Source organism: Anabas testudineus, chromosome 21 (assembly GCF_900324465.2).
Source record: "Anabas testudineus chromosome 21, fAnaTes1.2, whole genome shotgun sequence".
Taxonomy (NCBI): domain Eukaryota; kingdom Metazoa; phylum Chordata; class Actinopteri; order Anabantiformes; family Anabantidae; genus Anabas; species Anabas testudineus.
The window spans coordinates 5,345,954-5,365,905 of NC_046629.1; the positions used below are offsets into that span (position 1 = coordinate 5,345,954).

General features: G+C 41.1%; 3 protein-coding genes across 3 annotated transcripts; 2 read left to right on the forward strand and 1 right to left on the reverse strand.

Moving 5' to 3' along the window:
* Positions 1 to 407: 407 nt before the first annotated feature.
* On the reverse strand, positions 408 to 2,386 carry LOC113173598. The gene is made up of 2 exons (XM_026377049.1): positions 1,910 to 2,386; positions 408 to 900 (listed from the first exon to the last, which is right to left on the reverse strand). The coding sequence occupies exons 1-2, from the start codon at positions 2,372 to 2,374 to the stop codon at positions 460 to 462; spliced, it is 906 nt and encodes a 301-aa protein (XP_026232834.1). The 5' UTR covers positions 2,375 to 2,386; the 3' UTR covers positions 408 to 459.
* Positions 2,387 to 3,880: 1,494 nt separating this feature from the next.
* vtcn1 (V-set domain containing T cell activation inhibitor 1) lies at positions 3,881 to 7,211 on the forward strand. The gene is made up of 5 exons (XM_026376986.1): positions 3,881 to 4,012; positions 4,955 to 5,019; positions 5,508 to 5,873; positions 6,052 to 6,303; positions 6,689 to 7,211. Exons 1-5 carry the CDS (start codon positions 3,981 to 3,983, stop codon positions 6,790 to 6,792), a joined length of 819 nt encoding a protein of 272 aa, XP_026232771.1. The 5' UTR covers positions 3,881 to 3,980; the 3' UTR covers positions 6,793 to 7,211.
* A 303-nt stretch (positions 7,212 to 7,514) lies between these two features.
* On the forward strand, positions 7,515 to 15,396 carry trim45 (tripartite motif containing 45). The gene is made up of 8 exons (XM_026375735.2): positions 7,515 to 8,245; positions 8,539 to 8,827; positions 8,990 to 9,135; positions 9,681 to 9,997; positions 12,242 to 12,371; positions 13,101 to 13,215; positions 13,447 to 13,573; positions 13,673 to 15,396. The coding sequence occupies exons 1-8, from the start codon at positions 7,809 to 7,811 to the stop codon at positions 13,825 to 13,827; spliced, it is 1,716 nt and encodes a 571-aa protein (XP_026231520.1). The 5' UTR covers positions 7,515 to 7,808; the 3' UTR covers positions 13,828 to 15,396.
* The last annotated feature ends 4,556 nt before the right edge of the window (positions 15,397 to 19,952 follow it).

Consider the following 19,952-nt stretch of genomic DNA (forward strand, 5'->3'; position numbering starts at 1 on the left):
ATAAAGACCGAGACAGATGTCAGCAACACCCAGCGTGAATATGAGTCACAGACTAAGGTTTTCAGGATAGCAGTAAAAAAGTAGCTGATCTTCCTGAATCTGCTTTTGTTTTCTCATCTATTCCAGTTTAATCCTGTAGGAATCAGTGAAACCAACACAAAAACACATTATCATCTGCAAACAAATCAGCCATATTTTTGTTTGTTAATTGTACATTATAACAATATTATTATTCTTAAATAATCCTTGTCTTCCACAATCGTCTTTTTTAAATTCTCCAACATCTTTATTTAGATCATTTATTTCCTTCATGAGCCTTAAAAAGTACGTCAGGATTTATTACTTGTTAATTCACAAATTCTTTATATAATTTCTAGTTATTTCTAGATGTTGTTTGTAGAGGGGAACACTTATAGAGAACACTGATATGGATCGTCTGAGAGGGTTGGGACACAAGGCCTATATGGCTATTAACATTGGAGAGTCAGCCTCTCCTCCACCATCCTTTCTTTCTCCATTCGTTTGTGTGTTGTTTTCCTTCATGTAGAAATCACAAGCTGAAATTGTCGTCCAAGTTTCTGACACTGTATAGTTAGTATTGTCATTTCCTTCACTTGTATTATTATTATTTGGCAGTTCATGAGTCTTTAGAGCACTGAGGTATGGCTCACAGATTGCTTTTGCTTTTTCTTCTGCTATTTCCTTTAACCCGTTGTTCAAACATCGAGTCACTTCCTCTTCCAGGAGAGATTCATAAACCACACTGTAGTAGGGAGGACACAAGTCCTCTCTAGACATGGAGCAATTTTTCCATGTCTTCTTATGTATACAGTAAGCTCTTCCAATTTCAACAAAGGTCCAACAAGCTAGAAACCCACAGAGTACGTAAAAGCCATAGTCCTGGAAAAGGAAAAAAAGAAACTTTAGAATGAATGTATTCAAAACATTAAAGTAACATAAAGGACAACAATCTTTAGTTTCAGTCAAGCTCCAGTTAGTTGACATAGTTAAGTTATGTGTAAATTTGTTAACATAGTTTAGTTAACATATCCATGCATATTAGCCATTGAACGAAATACTGTACACTCTTATCAGACTTTGATGATGATGGTCCGAGTGACTCTGCTACAACTACAGAGAAGAAATTATAAATAGCTGAACTTTTTTTTATGTTTTTGTGTAGGACAGCATTGCTATCAAGCAGTAAGAAGCTGAGATTGTCTGTGCTGACTGTGAGATTATGTTTGTTAATGTTTGTCTATCTTTATACGAGTATCTGTCTGGACCTGTTGTATCAGTTGTTTTTTTCTGAGCCTGGTCAGTACTCTAGCATTGTCAGTTCTGGATCAGCTGTAAATGATAATGTTTCTGTGTAGACCAGATAGGAGAGCATTAGAGTAGGTCAATCTACTGGAAGTAAAGGCATGCAACAGTCTCTCTGTGTCACTTAGCACATAAAGCTGAGTGTCATCAGCATAACTGTGAGATAAGACATGCCCTGGCTCCTGATGATGTCATCCAGTTCTCAATAGTAGATGTCCTAAAAGTGATCCTTGGGGAACACCATATGATATTTTTTAATGATGTTGGATAATTTTTTTTTTTTATTTCAGAATGAACTGAATAGAATTTCAGTCACTTGATACATGTTAATAGCTCTGATCTGATGAAAAGATGCCAGAGAGTTTATTTAGATATTTGACTGACACATTAATTTGTTTGTTTGTAAATACATGAGATGATCGTGACTCTTACTTCAGTTCTTAAACATGAACTGTGTATCTAGCTACAAATGGTGATATACATAGATCTATAGTGAATGCAGATTTTAGCACAATGTTCTTCTAAAATTTTATTTTGTAAAAAAAAACAAAAAAATAATCTTATTCTATTGTGTGTTGTTACTTACAAGTGACTCAGTCTTGTAAGCGTCCTTAATCTGCCGCTCGCTTGGCGTCAGGCTTTCTTTGCAAGGAAGTCCAGTCTGTAATTGGTTGTAGTTTGTCATCAAGCAGAAATACCAGTCTCCATCAAACAGAACAGTCGATATCCATACAGCACTCAAACTGATATATTTGAGTAAAAACTTCAAAACTTGGCCACATAAATTAACCCAGCTGCAGCTAAGACAATGCCATCTGGAAATACCCTTTCTCTTCTTGAAAAGCTCCAGGATGTTGATGACTAAGGTGAGGATCATAGGAGGGGCAGCCAAGTACAGGATACCATTTGGATGTAGTCCTTCCATGCACGAACAAACAAAATTCATGTCAAAAATGTACTCCAGGATGTAGAAGAGAACTATCAGCAGGAACGTGCTCACAGCATTTGTTATTATTTTGAGAATTCTTTGGGAAAAATCAGGGTGTGGCATTCTGACGGAAAGCTGCTCCAGTTGCTTCAGAGTGAAAAGATGTCAAATATCAATATGCGTTGCAGCTGTTTTACCTTAAATACGCCTGGACAGTGATCGTTATGACATAGTGGGTAAACACTTAACGATTTTCCATTCTACTTTCACAGTGATTACACCGTATGTTTCACTTCTCACATAAATGGGTGGATTTTCCCTCACATTATTTATATTTTGTGTAGAGATCTGACTTCCTGATTTTGAACTATAATGACTTTCATTTTCTGTTGGCATAATGTAGACCTTGGGTACAACCAAGGCCCTCTAATGATTTAGCATCTTTAACATCCTGCTGATACACAAACAGACAGACATTCCTTTAAAATGTCAAAAGAAACTTGAAGCCTTGAATCTTTTTTTCTGAGTTTAGCTGTCCAAGTCTGAGGAACCAAGTTGTATCACAGTTCATCAATAGAAGCATAAATTCACAGTAACAGTATGTCTAAAGACTAAGTAACTAACAAACTAAAACTAAGCATAGAGTTTGTCCATGTTCATGCGATGGCTGATACTGAGAATAATTGATGCAGCTGAGATGTTCAGAAAACGAAAAATCCTTGATTGTGGTTTGATTTAACTGGATTCTAAAGGTTTTATCTAAACGTAGCTCAAAATGAAGTTCAGGTTTTTAATTTTGAAATACTTCCACCAGGACATATTTTCTAACCAGATATTGAAGGCTTCATTCATTATGTCACACATTTAACTTAGGTTGATTTAATGATTTGGTTTAATGATATGGTTTAATACTTGATCAGCAGTTTAAGCAGATGTTTAGCCATCACCAACAATACTTTATTTCACAATCCTCTTATATGCCAAAGGCATGTTTACTGGAAACTGCCTTTTTTTTACTCAGGCTCACGTGTCTGTTTTTAAAGTATGAAAACTGAAATCAGAGCTACTTCTTATTTTATATGTTTCGTATGACGTTAATGTGCTTTTGCATTTTCACATGTTCATTCTAATATTCTTGTTTCTCTTTTTTAACTGTCTCATCAGACCGGGCAAAACTTTGGTGTTGAGTAATGTTTGGATTTATTTATATCCTGTAGAAAATTTGATGGTTTAAGTGTTGATTAATGAAGACCACTAAATTACTAAGAAAGTCATTTTACTTCTTATATTTTAAGTACATTTGTTTACTAATATTGTATTTTTACTAATGTTAACTGTTGAGTGCAGACTTTTACTTAATTTTTTGTTTATTTGTTTTTGTTTTGGTACTCTTGGTAAGGTAAAGAATACTTCTTCAGTGCTGATACAGTACAATGTGGCATGCACTTTTATTTTGATAAGGTAAATGAGCTGTTGTCACAATATCTCACATTACTAGCAGGTATAAAGCCCACACCTTAAAGGTAATATTTACTTATGGTGTTGTGTTTAAAGTGCTGCGAGGGAGCCCGACAGACAAACAGCAGACTGTTGTTCTGTGGAAGAAGCAGGAGTCTGGTTGGCAGCAGCGTGTGTGTGGAAATTATTTTGGGAGGAATGGCGCAACTGGACCTTTGACTTACGCAGCCGGGTCAAATTGGTTCCAGTTCTCAAGAGTTCATCAACAGCTATGGCGACTCTTGGTCAGATCATCTTCTACAGGTGGGGCCATACGGTTTGATTATATTCTCTGCTGATGGTGATTTAAAAAGCATGCAGGCAACTGTAGCAGTAGAAAATCTTTAAAAATTGTAATAAACACATGTGCAATTTTGAGCTAAATGTACTTTTCTTTTGCTATTTTATTCTTATTCTACTACATTTGCAGGTAAATATTTATTTTGTATCGTATTCCTGCAGAAACGTGAATAATGAATAATATAATGGTGAATAGCACTTAATAGTAATAGTGAATAATAATAGATACATAAAATTGTCTCAAGAAGACCGTGGTGCCTCAGAGTTTGAAGATGAGTTGTGGTAAAATGTGCTTTCTATAATTTAGAGAAACCACCGCTACAACAAAGTGTTTTACATTACATGTCAATATAAACTACTGGTGGAGTGAGGAGCAGATTCCTGCAGAATGCATTTTTAATAGTTGACGGAAAGGGATCAGATAGCGAGTTGATTCTTCAGCTCCAATTTATTTGACAGCTACAGTTACTGGTTAACTTTAAAGGTTTCTTAAAAGTTAAAGGTTAAGCCTTCAGTTCACAACCTTTCAAAAAAGCAGCGTCAAGTTGGAGCCGCAGGTTCACATTTCTAAAGGTGAAGACCTTTTCTTTTATGGTTTGAGATGTAAATGAACCAATGTTTGAAAGAAATCCAACACAATAATACAAACATCTTTAGCAGAAGATATTTATTTGTCATTCCCATTAATCACATCACAAAACCAATAATTTGGACAAAAGAACCTTAGTTAGGAAACCAGAGAACTGAACACTCATTAATCAGTAGTATCTAGTAAAACGACCTCATCATACTTCTATTTATGAAATATCACATGTGCCTGCAAAATATTATGTTCAGATAGATCATGTCTGAAAACTGCTGAAGCTAACTGAGTTTTTTTCTCTTTGCTTTTCTCTTCTGGTGCAGCATGGTGACCCTCATCGTCATATTCTCTGCCTTCATCATCCTCATCTTAGTCTTGGCTTTCAAAAGTAAGACCCATGAATCCTTCTGAGATCCTGTTGTCATTTGTGGTGGCTCTGTCAGGCCCGAGGTGATCCATGGGCGTGTTCAGCACATGCTGTTTGTCTAGCCAAATGTTTCAAACCGTTTATGTACAGTATGTCTGTGTAGTTTATGTTGGTTTGTAGAGGAATCCATGGTAACCCTTAAGTAAGGAAGAGGTAGAAGCACATTTGTTCATTTAAACCTGTTTTATTATTTTACTATAAAATTATGGCTACTTTAGTATATTTTTGCTGACAATACCTAGAAACTTTATTTTTTATCTTGATTTTTAACAGCATTTTTGATTTTACTTATTCTGTTTGGAGTGGTTTTACTTCTTCCACTACTGGGTTTGGTTTCCTTGTTTTCAAAGAGATCATAACAAAAGGATTGTCATACAATTTAGACTGTAGACTTTTTAGATTCAGCAACAACAACATGTAACTGGGCAACCTGCCTCCTCATCCCACAGATTCCTCGTCCGCGGTTTTGAGCAGTGACGCTGCTCCCGTCGCCAACTTTGGCCAGGATGAGCTTCTCAGCTGTTATCTCTCTGTTCCTGCAACAAGTGCACAGATCAGCCTCACGCAGGTGTCGGTGACCTGGGAGAAGACAGACATGAACGGACTTGTTTACCAGTTTGTGAATGGAGCTCCGAATCTTGTGAACCAGAACTCCCAGTTTGCAGGCAGAACTCAACTCTTCCCCAATGAGTTGGCCTCAGGGAACGCCTCTCTGCTACTGAGGAGCGTGATGAGCAGTGACCAGGGGGTGTACACCTGCACCATCAGCTCCTCTGGTGGTGGAGGGAAGGTCAACATTAACCTCAGAACAGCAGGTAGGATGAGTGTTGGCAGTGTTTACTTTGAAAATGAATATCTCTGAGCACACTAGTTCCACTTTAACCTTCAACCCTACAGCTTTGTTCACAGCAGATTTAGATGTTGATATTCACAGTGGGACATATTGTCTGTATGTATTCATGATTTATTTACTCACCACTTCTACTGTTTCAGCCTTTTCAGCCCCGACGTTTACATTGTCAAATGGTTCCCTGGGTGCTGTGGCAAACTGGTGGTCCCCGAAACCAAACGTGACGTGGAAAGATGCTAATGAAAACGCCCTGGATGGAAACACAAGCTTCACACAAAACTCTGCGGGGATATTCAGCGTCGTCAGCACATTGCAGTCGGTCAATATGAGCAGCACCTACACCTGCAAGATTGCTAATAACTTGGTGGCTGCCGTCTCAAAGGCAACTGTAACAGGTACACATTCACAGTTCGATCGTGTTAAGTGTTTCCAACGAGCTCCAAACCTCTTTGTCCATGTGTCATGAACTGGAACGCTGATTCATGGTAAAGAAAGAAGGGGCTGTTAGAGAACCTTAAAGGAGCAGCCCGCAGATTTTACACAAGGACGAGGACCCAGCCCTGTGAAAACAGAATCATGTCTTCTGTGGGTTAGTGTTTCAGATTAGTTATTAAGAGGCAGTGGAGATGTCATGGAAGACTTACATTAACTGAGCTGCATTATGGGAAATGTAGTCAATGTAATCAATTCCTTTGACTGATCCATATCAGGGAATTAAGATTACTTCAGTACTTTTTGTACTTAATTTGTTTCTATCCTAAATCTACTCATGTTTTTCAGAGTCTGGTGTTTCGGGGAACTCGTACTTCGTGTACAGTGCAGCTTCGTCCCTGCTGGCATCAACGTACCTGAACATTCTGACCAGCATCTATTATCTGACCTGATTATAAACAAACAGGAAAACATGCATTAAACGAATGCTATTAGATTATATAGTTATATTTTTGTGTGTGCCCATGCAGCATTCAGGAATTATTTCAAGCAGTTTCTCATTTCTGAACATTACGTTATCTGGGTATTAACTTATTACAGTGAGTGTTGTTACCGTGTAACAGCGTTTAACATTATATTAATATTCAACTTTTACATTTTCTTCTTACAGGCTACATGTTTTCTCTGGTGGCCCTGAGCGCTCAATACGCTGCAACTTAAGAAAACTCATACAAACAGAGAAAACACGTGCAAAATTTTAAAAAGCGCTGTAAAATGAGGAAGACTGTTGTGTCTGTGTTGTTAAACTGGTGAAGTTTAGTTCATATGTTTGTAGATGTGCATGTGTTTTGTCTGTAGATATGAGTCACTGTGTTATGTCTTATTCAATAAAACTCAAATTTCCCAGTAGTCTGTGTCTTTACTTTGATGTAATTAGCATAAACCAGGATAAAGATGTGTTTGTGGACAAACTGGAGCAAAATAAATAAATAAAACGTCAAATTACAGCACAGAGGAAACAAGTGCCCCTTTTTGCCCCTGATGCGTCATAACATCAACTGATCCACTGATGCTGTCAGGAGCATGTTGTTTGTCCCACCAGTAGATGGGGACAGTCAGGAGTCCCGGACTGGAAGTGAAGAGTCAGGAAAAGTCTGTGGACCACCCCTGTTGGGCCGTGAGAGCTTTCCTATTGGTCTGATAGGGAGCGAGGTGTCATATGTCCCAGGGAGCAGTGAACGCAGCGCAGTTCTCCCGAAGAAAAGTTGGACTTTAAATCATCAAGGTGAAATTAAAACGTGTTTTTTATCAAAGTGCAGAAAACCGATGGGTTCGTTCTTCATGAGTGGTTAATATGTCGAAGACAGGTGGTGGAGAAGTTGGTTTTCCGCTCTGACTCTGGTTCGTGGACTTGTTGAGTCTCCTGGTGGTTTTCATTGGTTTGTTTTTGGCACCAGAACCAAAAACCATGTCTGAGCCTGAGCACAAGGAAAACGAACCAAACGGCGAGCTGGTGAACCCGAGGGCGGTTTGTAACATGTGCAGACGGTTGTACCGGGACCCTAAGATCCTCCCGTGTCTGCACACGTTCTGCTCGGACTGCATCGGCCGGCTGGAGCCGTTCTCCGCGTCTGCGCGCAGTCAGCGGGACGGTGACGCGGCGGAGGCGGAGAGACCCGCGGTCACCGTGACGGTGCTCTGTCCTGACTGTGACTTCGAGGTGGACATCCCCGCGTCGGGGCCGGCCGGGCTGAGCACAGACCACCTGGCGCTGGATGAGGTGTTCCTGGAGACCCTGGTGAGGGACGGGCCGCTGGGCTGCGACCTGTGCGGCGAGGGAGGCGCAGAGAGCCGCTGTGAGGTCTGCTGCGTCAACCTGTGCGAGTTCTGCTGCCAGGCACACAGGTGGAGTCTGTTGTCATCACATGGTCACAGTCTTTATTCTGTTGTTTAGTAGAATTGATTTTAATTCACTGTCACAGTGACAGGGAACCCTCTGCATCCTGTAGTTTAACTCAGCTGCAGTCTGCTGTCTCTCTGTTGAAGTGTTTTAGCAGTTCTGGTTCTGTTCTGTTTTCTATTTTGAATAATAAAGTTATACGCTAACTCTCCTCTTACAGTAGCAGAGACGCTTAACGTGAGAGCTCCAGCTACATTTGAACCCCATCTGAACATCTCCTCCTCCTTCCTGTCTCCAGGCGCCAGAAGCGAACAGCATCTCACTCTGTTCAGGCTCTGAAGGAGCTGAAGTCCCGTGGTCGTATCTGCCGCCCTGTCCTCTGCTCCCTCCACCCGGGTCAGGAGCTCCGTCTCTTCTGTGAGCCCTGTGACCTGCCTGTCTGCCTGGAGTGTGCTGCCACGCTGCACCGCGACCACCACTGCTGCCCCACACGTGATGTTATCAACCATCACGGAGGCCGCATCCGAGAGCTGGTCACTGGGCGCCTGCGACCTCGCCTGGAGAGACTGGAGGAGTCACTGCACAAGGTGCCACACCAGTGATTCTCGCTTTAAGGCCATGCTTTGATCCCATCCCACTGTTTCTGTGGATGACATTTAGAGGATGAGGTGGAGGTCGAAGTGTTTTTGTGTTCTTTTATGTGTCTGTATCACAGATCTTCTTCTTCCGTTTCCTTCACTTTGTTACAGGTGGAATTATCCCAGGAGGCTCTGCAAGTACGTGTGGATGCAACAGCCATCGAGGTGAGAGCGTTTGCACGAGGATATGCCAGCGCTGTGGAAGCCCACTGCCTGTCTCTGCTGCGTCGCCTGGAGGAGCTCCGTGTCCAGCGCAGGTATGAAGCAGCAGCCCCAGGTTTCATGACAGTGATGTGTGGAAATGAACATGTAAGTAGCATGAGGAGAAGTTTTCTAGAACCTTTATTCATCAAGCAGACTCCAACATATAGGAGGTTATTTTATTTTGCTGAATTACAGAACTATAAGTACAAAAACCCTAATGCAGTCGCTACTGTACTTAGTGCCAATGTTTATTTTGGCCCTCAAAACAATCTCTATATGACTTGACAGCATGTTGAACCTCTTCAAGTACTTCTGTCAGTACACTGTATTTAAAAACTAAACACTGGGTTTCTGCCGACCTCAGTGTCAACATGTTTATTATTGATGTTTTATTGTCTTGGCTATAAGCCGGGTTTTTATTTTTTACAAAACTCTTCTCTTGGGACAAATAAAATAGATTTTATGAAGTGACAACATATTGGCAACATATCCTGAGCTCATTGTTCAGTCACAGCTCATTGAGTTTGTAAAAAAACTAATACGCACTGTTAAAAATCGCAGCTCGTCATTCACACGGTCTCTGTTCGCTGTTCTGCAGAAACCAGCTCCACCTGCAGGGGGCGCAGCTGCAGCAGGCTCTGCAGGACGTGCGAGGCAGCGTGGAGTTCGCAGAGAGACTGCTGAGCTGCGGCTCAGATGCTGAGATCCTCAGCGCCAAAGGAGTGACCCTGAAAAGGCTGACCGGCCTAGCAGAGAGCAGCTACGACCCCCACCCTGCCGCTGTGGCCCCCGACGATGGCAGCAGCATCAGCTTCATGCCCAGGGAGCCTGCAGGGGAGGTGGACGGCTACCCAGTGGTCGGAGTGATTAACTCTAAGACAGTGGACCTCAGCAAATGCACCATAGAAGGAGAAGGTAAGTGTGTTTGGACGTCAGACAGTAAATGTTACGGTGGAGGTGGATGAGGGGGGGAACAGATTGTTGTTACCTTCCTGGGTGCCTTGAGTCAAAGACAGAAATTCTTCTGGGACTGAAGGAATGCTGAGATGAATCAACAGGCCTGAGGGCTGAAGGCGGTGTGCTGGGGGATGTTTATACAGCAGCACAACACACACACTACAAGTGGCTGCAGGACATTTCCAAGCAACAAAAATAGCTTCTGTTAAAGGCAAAAGACGTAGTTTAGCCTCCAGGGTTTTATAATGGAAGAAAAATACATGCATACTCTGAAAGGATCACAAGAGTTTGACAGACAGGTTCTATACTGTGTGTTTGTTTGTAGGACGCCTGCTGCAGTAAGTATAAGAGGAAATATCCAACACTATAAAGCAGGGTTATTTCTCACCGACGACAAACATTGTAATTCATTCATTAATGGACCATGAAAGTTGCCGCCCTGATAAATTGCACACAACACACATTGTAAGGCTAATATTGCCACATGGCACTCGTGTTGTCCTTTGTTCGCACCCTTCGAACACACAGTTTAGATTTGTAGCAGCTTGTCTCATCGACAGCTTTTCATTAAAGTGGTGTTTACCTGTGTGTGAAAAGGAAAACCTCAGCAAATAAAAGGGCTTCTCTACGGAGGCCTCCGGGCGTCAAATTGCACAGAGCATGTGTTGTTGTAATGTTTGCCTAAAGGTCAGTCATCAATGCGTTGAACCACATGTTTGTTGTGTCTGTGGTTTGTGGGTTATGTAGTATTTTAACCGTCAGTGGCCATTTAGCGACACTTCCTCTTTTTTTTAACACTTCTGTTTTTGTGTTCAGGACTGTGTTACACAAATCTGCAGTATTATGGGGAAGTTTTGTTTATTCATTTATTTTTCTTAGAAAGCAGAAACTGACGACACCCCCTCCCTGAGTGGTGGGTTTGGGACACAGGGCTGTGCAGCATTACTGTCCATAACAGCTGCATCTGAACTAAAGACAGCAGCTGGGATGTCCCATACCACATGTAAATTAGTTTATGTGCGTTTTTTATTTTACTTTAGGCTGAGGTGTGCGACCGTAGCTGCTTCTCGCTTTTATGCTAAGCTAATCTAAACACAGTCCAACTTCATGACGGTATAAACTGATATAAATCTCACTCTCAGAAGAAGTAAACATGTCTCAGGAAAGTTTATTTAAATATGTACTGCCACAAATGACTGTAGTCACTGTATGAGTAGCGGTGCTTCAGTTATCTGTTGACTCTAAAATGCCAGACAACAGATTTTTTTTAATTGTATTTGTTTTATTAGGGTGATGTCTACAAATTGCCTAATTAATAAAAGGTTTTATTTTACTAATACGTGACAAAAAAGCAGCAAATCTTTACAAATCAAAAAAGGGTTACACAGAATAGTTGCAGATTATTTTTCTGTTGATTGACTAATTGATAGTGTCAATATATATAGATAAATAATGTATATCATAATATTTGTACTACAGTGGGACACCATATATATAGAAGTAAAAGTAGCTTCATTAGCAACAGCAGCAATTCTAACAGCATCCAGTCAGTAATGAAAACCCAGCGTGGGATCATTAGTTATCAAACTGCTAATAGACTATGACAAGAAAGTGCAAAGCAACATTCATCACTGTGTGAACACAAACAATATTAACTTCAACACGTGTGTCCCCAGAGCCCAGCAGGACAAGTTAATGAAACACTAAATAATGATGTAAGGCTGTGGAAAAGTCTCGTCAGCAGCAGAGAAGCTCAGCTGTGTCTGAAGTAACACTTATATTGACTACGACCACCATTTGTTTAGAGGGAAAGTGGCTGACATAGGCACTCAGTGGGGGGATGTTTGTGTGTCTGTGACTGAAGTCTTCATGGCAACAAGACAGATGTCCAAGCGTCTCCATTTTGTGCTGTATATATAAGATGAAGAGCCTCTTTTAGTATCTGTATGGTGAATCGTGCTAAGGTAAATCATAATGATGCTGCAAACGTGGATGTTGTTTATAGTAATGTGCTGTTTACTGATCATCCAGTTCTCGTTGTAAATGTATTTTTAAAAACACCTGGAAGGATTTTTTTATTTCATCAGTCTGGACAGACGTGTGTAAACTACACCGTCACTGGTTAGTGGAGGTAAACTGTGTGTTAATGTCTGTTCTGTCTGGCCTCTTGTGTATCTGTGTATAAACCTCTTGTGGTTACAGGTCTACACCAGGGCAGGCAGAGTCAACAAGGCCACTTCACCCTCCTCTGTCGAGACTCAGCTGGAGAACAGCTGGCACGAGGAGGAGAGAACGTCTTAGTCAGCATCGTCCACAAGGAGAAGAAAAACTGGTGAGTACACGATGCTGTCTGCCTGTTCTGTCCTGAGCGTTTCTGTTCCAACACGAACCACGATGTGCACAAAGCAGATTTATAACTGTTCTTTAATTAAAAGCATCCTGCCAGTGTCCTCGCTTTAATTGGGGCACCATGAGAGCTTCTCGTCTTTCTCACAGTATATTTATAACGTTACTTAGCGGAGGCACTCCCTTATTGACCTACACACAGTTACACAAACTCCTTCTATTCATGCTGTTGTTTGAGTCACTTTGAATTGACTTTCTTTTTGTTGTATTGAAGCGATGCACGGATGTGCACGATGCACCACCTCTTATCTACAACAGCTTGTACATGCCTGCCTTTCTAATTAAGTAAATTAACTCTTAGTGATGCCAAAGCACTGACGTGTTTGCACTCTAACTACCTACCTGTAATTTGAGCAGCATGCATTAACAAACCACAGGTATTCACCAATGATCAGCTGTGGTTTTCATTGATAAAACTGAGTCCAGTGAGCATTTGTTTGTAGATTGTAAGAACAATCGTCATAAGAACTAGAGTTAGAGTTGGCTCATTTTTCTATGAGGAAAAACTTGAAGGATTTTATAACATCATGAAACATGGACTCTAACAGCTGTGGTTATCATTGCTCTGCTGACTGTAACTAAAGGAGGTGAAATGCATGAAACCAACAGAATTAGTCAGTTGTATGTCATCTGTTTGTTCCATCTGATTCTGCAGCAAAGTGGAGACGACGGTGATCGACAACAACGATGGATCTTACTCTGTTTCATACACACCGGAGGAGCCGGGGATGTACTCTGTGTGGGTTTGTGTCAAAGCCCAACATGTCAAGGTAAAGAAATCACCTGACGTTGGTCACTAATATGAGAATGCAGGGAATCTATGTCAAATTGGTATTAAGTATAACTCAGTTAACCTTTTTTTTTCTACCGATAAGATGCACATTTGAAGATAGTTTAGTCTGAAGCATCACTGAGCCGAAGCTTCAACAGCACCTCTGGGTGCAAACATCATCTCGACAACAGAGACACACACACTGATTCTTTGCCGTGTCTTCATGCAGGGTTCTCCGTTTGTCCTAAACGTGAAGAAGAAGTTCAGACAACACAGTGGAAAGTTTCACTGCTGCTGCTTCTGCTCCAGTGGAGGAGCCAAAGAGGCTCGATGCGGCTGCCCAGGAACCATGCCAGGTAGACGGAACATTATTTAGATGTCAATTGTTTACTTTAACGTTCTCTGTGGCTTAAAAACATTGTGGTATGGTACCGTGATCTGTTGTCTAACTGCAGGAGGATTTAAAGGCTGCGGTCACGGTCATAAGGGACACCCCGGGAAGCCTCACTGGTCTTGTTGTGGCAGCACCACAGAGAAGTCGGAGTGTTTGCCTCAGAGCGTGTTGGCTGCAGTCTCCCCTCGCAGCCACCTGCGAACTGTGGAGCTCTGAGACGAGACCTGTCAACATGACGCAAGCTCACAAACGATGCTGGCAACCGGAAGATGAGAGCGGAGGGGGAGTGAGGTGAGCTGACTTGAAAAGGTCAGACGGAGATAGTGGAGCTCACTGAAGACGCAGTGACCGAGGCAGGGCATTAAAGGTGCCGTGTCTTTACTACAGCCAGATATTCTGATTCATGTCACCACTTTAAAAAGAGGACAAACATTAACATGAGCTAAACACTCTCAGTCCACGTTTAAAGTGCCCTTTTCCTGTGTGAGCTCTGCCTGTGTGCATCCATTTAAATCACGTGTTAAAGAGCTTTAACTGCCTGTTAATGCTTCACACTTCTCAAAGGCATTGGAATTATTCCTTTAAATATCACTAAGAATCAGCAGACTGTTGAACTTTTATATATTTGTATTTTTGATATGCTTCAGTCAAGGAGAATGTACTATTTTCCTGCACTGTACTGTTTTAACATTTACATTCTTATCAAAAGTGAGTTGATTTTGCAAATTACTTAGTACTTAAGTATTTAATTCTTACGTTATTATAGCTACAAAATAAAGCCCAGGTAAACCAACAATATTTAGCTAGTTGCAGACACGTTGTTTGGAATAGTGTCTTATGCAATAAGTAAATTCAAACATAATTTAGTTTACAACATTGCCAATAGTTAAATTTTTATTTGTCCAGGCAAACTGGAAATCTTTGTCTGGCAGCTTCTGTCTAGTTTATATCTTGCTCACAACTCTAAATATTATTTGTTCACATAATATTTGTGTACTGACAAATAATATTAACATACTGATGCCTAGTGTCTGTTTATAGGTGCTTAAAATTTAAATTTTAATTATCGATTTATCAGGATATTTCCCTTTACTGTGACTATATTTACATGGTACACTACATACAGTACGTTTGTCTAATATATCAATAAGTATCTAAGTAGAAGACCTTGATTATTTTCCATTGATGAGTTAATGACTGTACTGTTGTACCCACAGCTGTTAAGTAACATTTATTCAAGTACTGTACTTAAGTACAATTTTGAGGTGCTGGTACTTTATTATAGTATCTCTATTTTTTATAGTATCTTTTTTTTTTTATTATTATTATTATTTTATAAACCTGTAGGATCTGCCTTATTCTGTGTGCCAGTGAGACATATTCATCAGCCCTCTGTGGGAAACACACTGACCCAGAAGGTGCAGTGAGAATAAAAAGCTGTTCCTCTCCTGGCGCCGTGTCACAGCACTGACTGAAAACCACTAACTCATAATGAGCCACTTAACGCCTTTGTGTATTTCTGAATGTGACTTATCTCGAGTGTGAGTGCTTCGTAAACTTATGCAAATACATGACATTAATCTTTTTGAATTGTGGTCCAGGATCTTTACAAACAGGGAACCTCTCAAACACTGTGAGTTAGACGGTGCTGTGCACATTTTGAATTCGTGTCTGTATTTTCATCTATATGTTAAAAGTTTTACCCAACACATCGGTTAAATACCTTTTAAATCAGTTGTTACTGAAGCTTGTACACTGGAATAAAAACATATCTGCCGATTTTAATCGCTGCTTCATTCTTTGATAGCATAAGGCCAGTGAAAAATTTAAAATCCAGTTAGATTCTCAAGTAGTTGTGTGCCAGAAGATGTGTATTCAGTGTGGTTTAAGCAGTTTATAATGTGTTAAACACTGCAGATATCCCCAAAATGTAGAAGATTTGAATAGAATTTAATAAAAACTAATCAAGAATGCAAAATAAAATGGAAGAGCAATGTGTCACATGTTAGAAACTCAACTTTAAACTGATTTAAATTCTAATAGAAACAGGTGAAGAGACTAATCCCTCTCTAAAACACCAGGTGGCAGGAGAGTGCTGCTTTCTCTGTGCCTGCTCCTGCAGGAACTAGGACCATGTCCCTCTGCTTGTCACATTAAGTTTTCCATCCCTGTTCTTACTAATCATTCATAATCAGCAAAGCCACCTTCAGCAGAGCTATGTTGAGTTCAGGGGCTCCTGATGAATACTGCATTTCCATGGAAAACGTCTTGAGCGGTTTAAGATTGAGTCTCTCACCGTAAATGTTTGATGAATGGGGGACTCGTGCCACTAAAACCTATCACAGAGGAAGTAACATCAGCAATGTCAGCGGTGACACTGCTTAATCAAACACAGTAATCAGCTGCAGCAAATTGGAAATGGGTGATTACCTGATGACCGTTCAGATTGGCAGTCAGTGCCGGGAGGAGATGGTTTACAGCCGGGACTGGAGGTCACTGCGGGCAGAGACACACACCTGAACACACAAACACCTCCGTTAGCTGAGGTCAGGTGTGGGGTAAAGATGATGGAGTGGTTCAAAACCTGCCGTTATTATGGTTTCTCCATTCTTTTACTCTTCCCTTCTGTCAGTGGACTAGTGGGAAGTAAACACACACACACCAGACTGAGCAATGATGGTGCACTGCAAATGGAAGGACGTTCACCGCAGCCATGAACCCCAGAGAGGAGGTATTATCCAGACCTCATAAACCTTCACCCACCACTGAGCTCTCAAGTAATGCACCTGATAATTGAGAGAACCAACGATCATGAGACAAAATTGTCTCGCTGACAAGAGACTTTTTTTTCATGTTTAATCTTTTATATTTTTAAGTCGTTATGGTTTGTCTGTCGCTCTAATCCAGAGACATTTATAGACAGTGTTAAATTAAAATGTGGTTTTAAAACAGCCTTAATTTGAAGGAAATGAAGGAGCATAACGATGAAAACCATAATAATAATAATGTATGCATGTACAGTATTATATGTACAGTTGCGCAACAGTAAACTCGTCTTTTTCTAGCGTACAGGAGGCTTTACTTTAGAATATTAGACCTCATATCTTAAGAGTTCGATTTAGAAATCATTCCTAAAAGAGACGAGGAGCCAAAAGAGAGAAGCTCCAGCAACTGTTATGTTGGATGTTGGATGTTTATTGATTTTCTCTTTGTCTCTGAAGAGTTCAGCATAAGTAAGAGTTGAAATAAAAGTAATTTTCCTACAAGATGTAAAAAGGGTCTATATTTTTTAACATTATTTCTGTTGGAAAGAGCACAACTGCACCATGATAAGTCAGGATTACCACTGCTTAGACTGAGATCACTATAATACCAAGACTTAATTTAACTTATATGTGCAGATGAGCCACTGTGGCTCATTGAATCAAGGAGCAGGATGGTCTCAGTAAGACCTGAGGACCTGAGGTGGGACACATCTTGCTTAATGCTTTTCATCCATCCTCTCTGACTACTTATCTACTAACTAAACTAACTTATTTATTTTTTAATATAGCCCAGTTTTTACAAATCACAAATTTCACCTAAGGGGCACTTCTGCAGATCACCACCAGGTGGTGCACTGCATGTCAATGTATTGCTGGAGCTGATCCTCCAGCCAAACTTTCCCTGTGAAGGACAGTTAGTGGTCAAAATGTTAGTAAAACATGATGTTGCCATCATTTAGATCTTAAGTGTCATGATAACATTTCAATGACTCAACTTTTGAACCCAAACACAAACGCAGGACATATTTAACAAAGATGGGAAAGAGAAATGGGTTGTTAACGATGGAGCTGCAGGCAACCTACCACAGCACCATGTAACCTCCCCTCCAGCACTGTGACAGCACCTGACATCCTCGTCTGAAAGAGGCTTTATCTGTGAGCTGCAAGAGCAGAGAGCTGGCTTCCATCATTGTCAAGGCAGAACACACACTCGTACAAACACTGCACAGTGAAGGTGACCTAATATTCACTCTGGGAACTTTACACATACAAACAGCACATAGTACATACATGCAGCAGTGTCTGAGAATACTCCATCTCCTCTAAGACTAAGAGACTGCAGCTCATTCTGGTTGAACACAGTGTAACGTCATTATAGACAAAGAGGTTAGGTCACAGCCATGACAGTAATACACTTACTGGGCTCTAAATGGAGCTTAACCAGCTCCCAGTGGAAAATAGTGGAGTTAGTAAAAAGCCAATAAAGCTTATTTGTTTGGAGGTGCTGTTTGTGGACACACCGCTGATGGAGCAATATGAGGACCTCAGATTCCAAACTGGACTTTTTAAAATAATTACAGCTATTTTAAGTCGATAAAGAAGGTTTCTAGCGATGGATTACACAAGTGGAATGTGTCTCACAAGAAAACAGAAACACATCTAAAACTTCCTCTTTTTAAAAGTGCATCACTACAAATGGCTACTTGACTTGTCTGCATGAGCCACAACATGAAATCCATCTGGTGAGTTTCATGTTGTGGTAGAAGGGAGTCATCAAGGGGAAAAATGTAATGCTGGCTATGACCGACAGGTGTCAACGCACAGAGCACCGCAGCTCGCTGTGCATGAGGCTGTGCAGCTGCAGACGGGTCCGAGTGTGATATTAAAATTCAACAAATGCTGCAGCTACGATTGGAAAGTTTGTTGTTTGTCTAGTTTAATTACGGGCAAAGTGACAGCAGTGATGACGATTTAAAGGTAAATGTATGTTTTTTAACTCCCAGATTTATGCTGCATCTACATGTTTCACTTTTTTTATCATCATCATTTTCTCTCCTTGTCTGTTCAGGGTTTGGTGTGTACTATGAAGTTTCCATTCCTTATCTCCTTTGAGGAGTTTTATCATTAGATGAGGCAGCTAATGCTTTCAGGAATGATGGCTGGTGTGAAGGCACAATTCACTTTTGAGTTTTACTGAAGTCACTGTCTGCTTGGAGCTCTCCTTATAGCCTGAAAGCTGTCTCTTATAGAGACTTAAATAAAAAAGTTATGTTCCTTTATAATTGTAGTAAAGTTTCCATATGTTTGGAAAGAATGTAAAATTGTAATAATTCACATTACAGGTTTGAATCAGCTCTTTGGATCATTTGTTGGAGAAACATAATCAAACATTACAGTACAAAGACGATGTGCTCCACCTAGCCATGTGGGCAGACTTTATCTACCCATCATGCCACACTCTTTACAGAGACTCGTGGCTTCCTGGCGTTATGGGAAGGTGCTGCATCGCACCATTAACCGGAGTGTCAACATCAAGACTGAGCTGTAGGTTCCTTCTCAGCACTATATGCAGTTATGGCTACTAGAGCGTAGGATTGACACTTCACACACACACACACACACACACGTCACTGTCTGCCAGGCTGCATTGACCTTGCTCACACACTGACAGGCGGGTTCCCTCAGGTGCTCTGATTATTCACAGGGTTAAAACTGTCACCAGTCACCATCCAAGTCTGTCAAGCAAAGAGCTGAAGGACAGGCAGCTTTTGTTTCCCAGCTGGAACACAGCATCTAATATCATGCCAGGGCCATCTATAAAGATTTTGTGTTCCTTTTGTTTTGTCTTCTGCTTGGTCTTCCGCCGTTGTACAAAATATATGGAATGAGTGTTTTGTCTTTTCAGCATTGTTCTTTGTGGGTGTGAAATATGTGATAAATCCTTCCCAGTCCAGCAATTCATCCCTCTGACAATGATAATCAAAGATACATTGAAGCAGAGGACACCCTCCTTTCTCTCACCACTCACCCTCCTCCTTTGCAACTTGGCTGTGATTTGGAAACTGTCAGCCTTTTTCTGTCTGCTCAGCTCTTTGGGGTTTTTTTGTGTGTATCCTTGCACCCACACCGGTCCTGGCGTAGAACCCAACCAGCCCTGAGCGGAGAGGATGACTCATAGTGATGCCTCACAGAAGGGAGGACTTCACAGTGATTACGACGCTGCATGCCACAACGCTGCCACTAATTCACTCACTGAGGGATGTCCTGTAAATCAGACACCCCAGTGGCTGCGCCGTAGCTGCAGAGAGCGAGGCTGCAGCCGGCGGCAGCTCAAGGACTAGTTGATGGACTCAGCAGCTGGCTGTCTCCACACTCAGCAAAATGTGGGGAATATCTTGGTGGTTGGACTTTATACATGGATAGATTACCTGTCAGAGAAAAGCTCACTTTGGTGTGTGGGCTGACAGCGTCAACGTGCAGACTAACTGCTTCCTAAGCTCTACCTCAATATGGAGATGTTACAGTAAAAGACAAAAGGATAAGAAATACAGTCCTTCTTTCCAACAAAGCTCTGTG

Bases quoted from the DNA above. Each gene is read 5' to 3' on its own strand.
- LOC113173598 (XM_026377049.1), bottom strand. From the start codon at position 2,374: ATGCCACACCCTGATTTTTCCCAAAGAATTCTCAAAATAATAACAAAT. The intron at 901-1,909 runs GTAAGTAACAAC...TTCCTTTTCCAG, and splicing joins CTTACAAGACTGAGTCACTT to GACTATGGCTTTTACGTACT.
- vtcn1 (XM_026376986.1), top strand. From the start codon at position 3,981: ATGGCGACTCTTGGTCAGATCATCTTCTACAG. The intron at 4,013-4,954 runs GTGGGGCCATAC...CTTCTGGTGCAG, and splicing joins GGTCAGATCATCTTCTACAG to CATGGTGACCCTCATCGTCA. The intron at 5,020-5,507 runs GTAAGACCCATG...CTCATCCCACAG, and splicing joins CTTAGTCTTGGCTTTCAAAA to ATTCCTCGTCCGCGGTTTTG.
- trim45 (XM_026375735.2), top strand. From the start codon at position 7,809: ATGTCTGAGCCTGAGCACAAGGAAAACGAACCAAACGGCGAGCTGGTG. The intron at 8,828-8,989 runs GTGCCACACCAG...ACTTTGTTACAG, and splicing joins TGGAGGAGTCACTGCACAAG to GTGGAATTATCCCAGGAGGC. The intron at 13,216-13,446 runs GTAAAGAAATCA...GTCTTCATGCAG, and splicing joins TCAAAGCCCAACATGTCAAG to GGTTCTCCGTTTGTCCTAAA.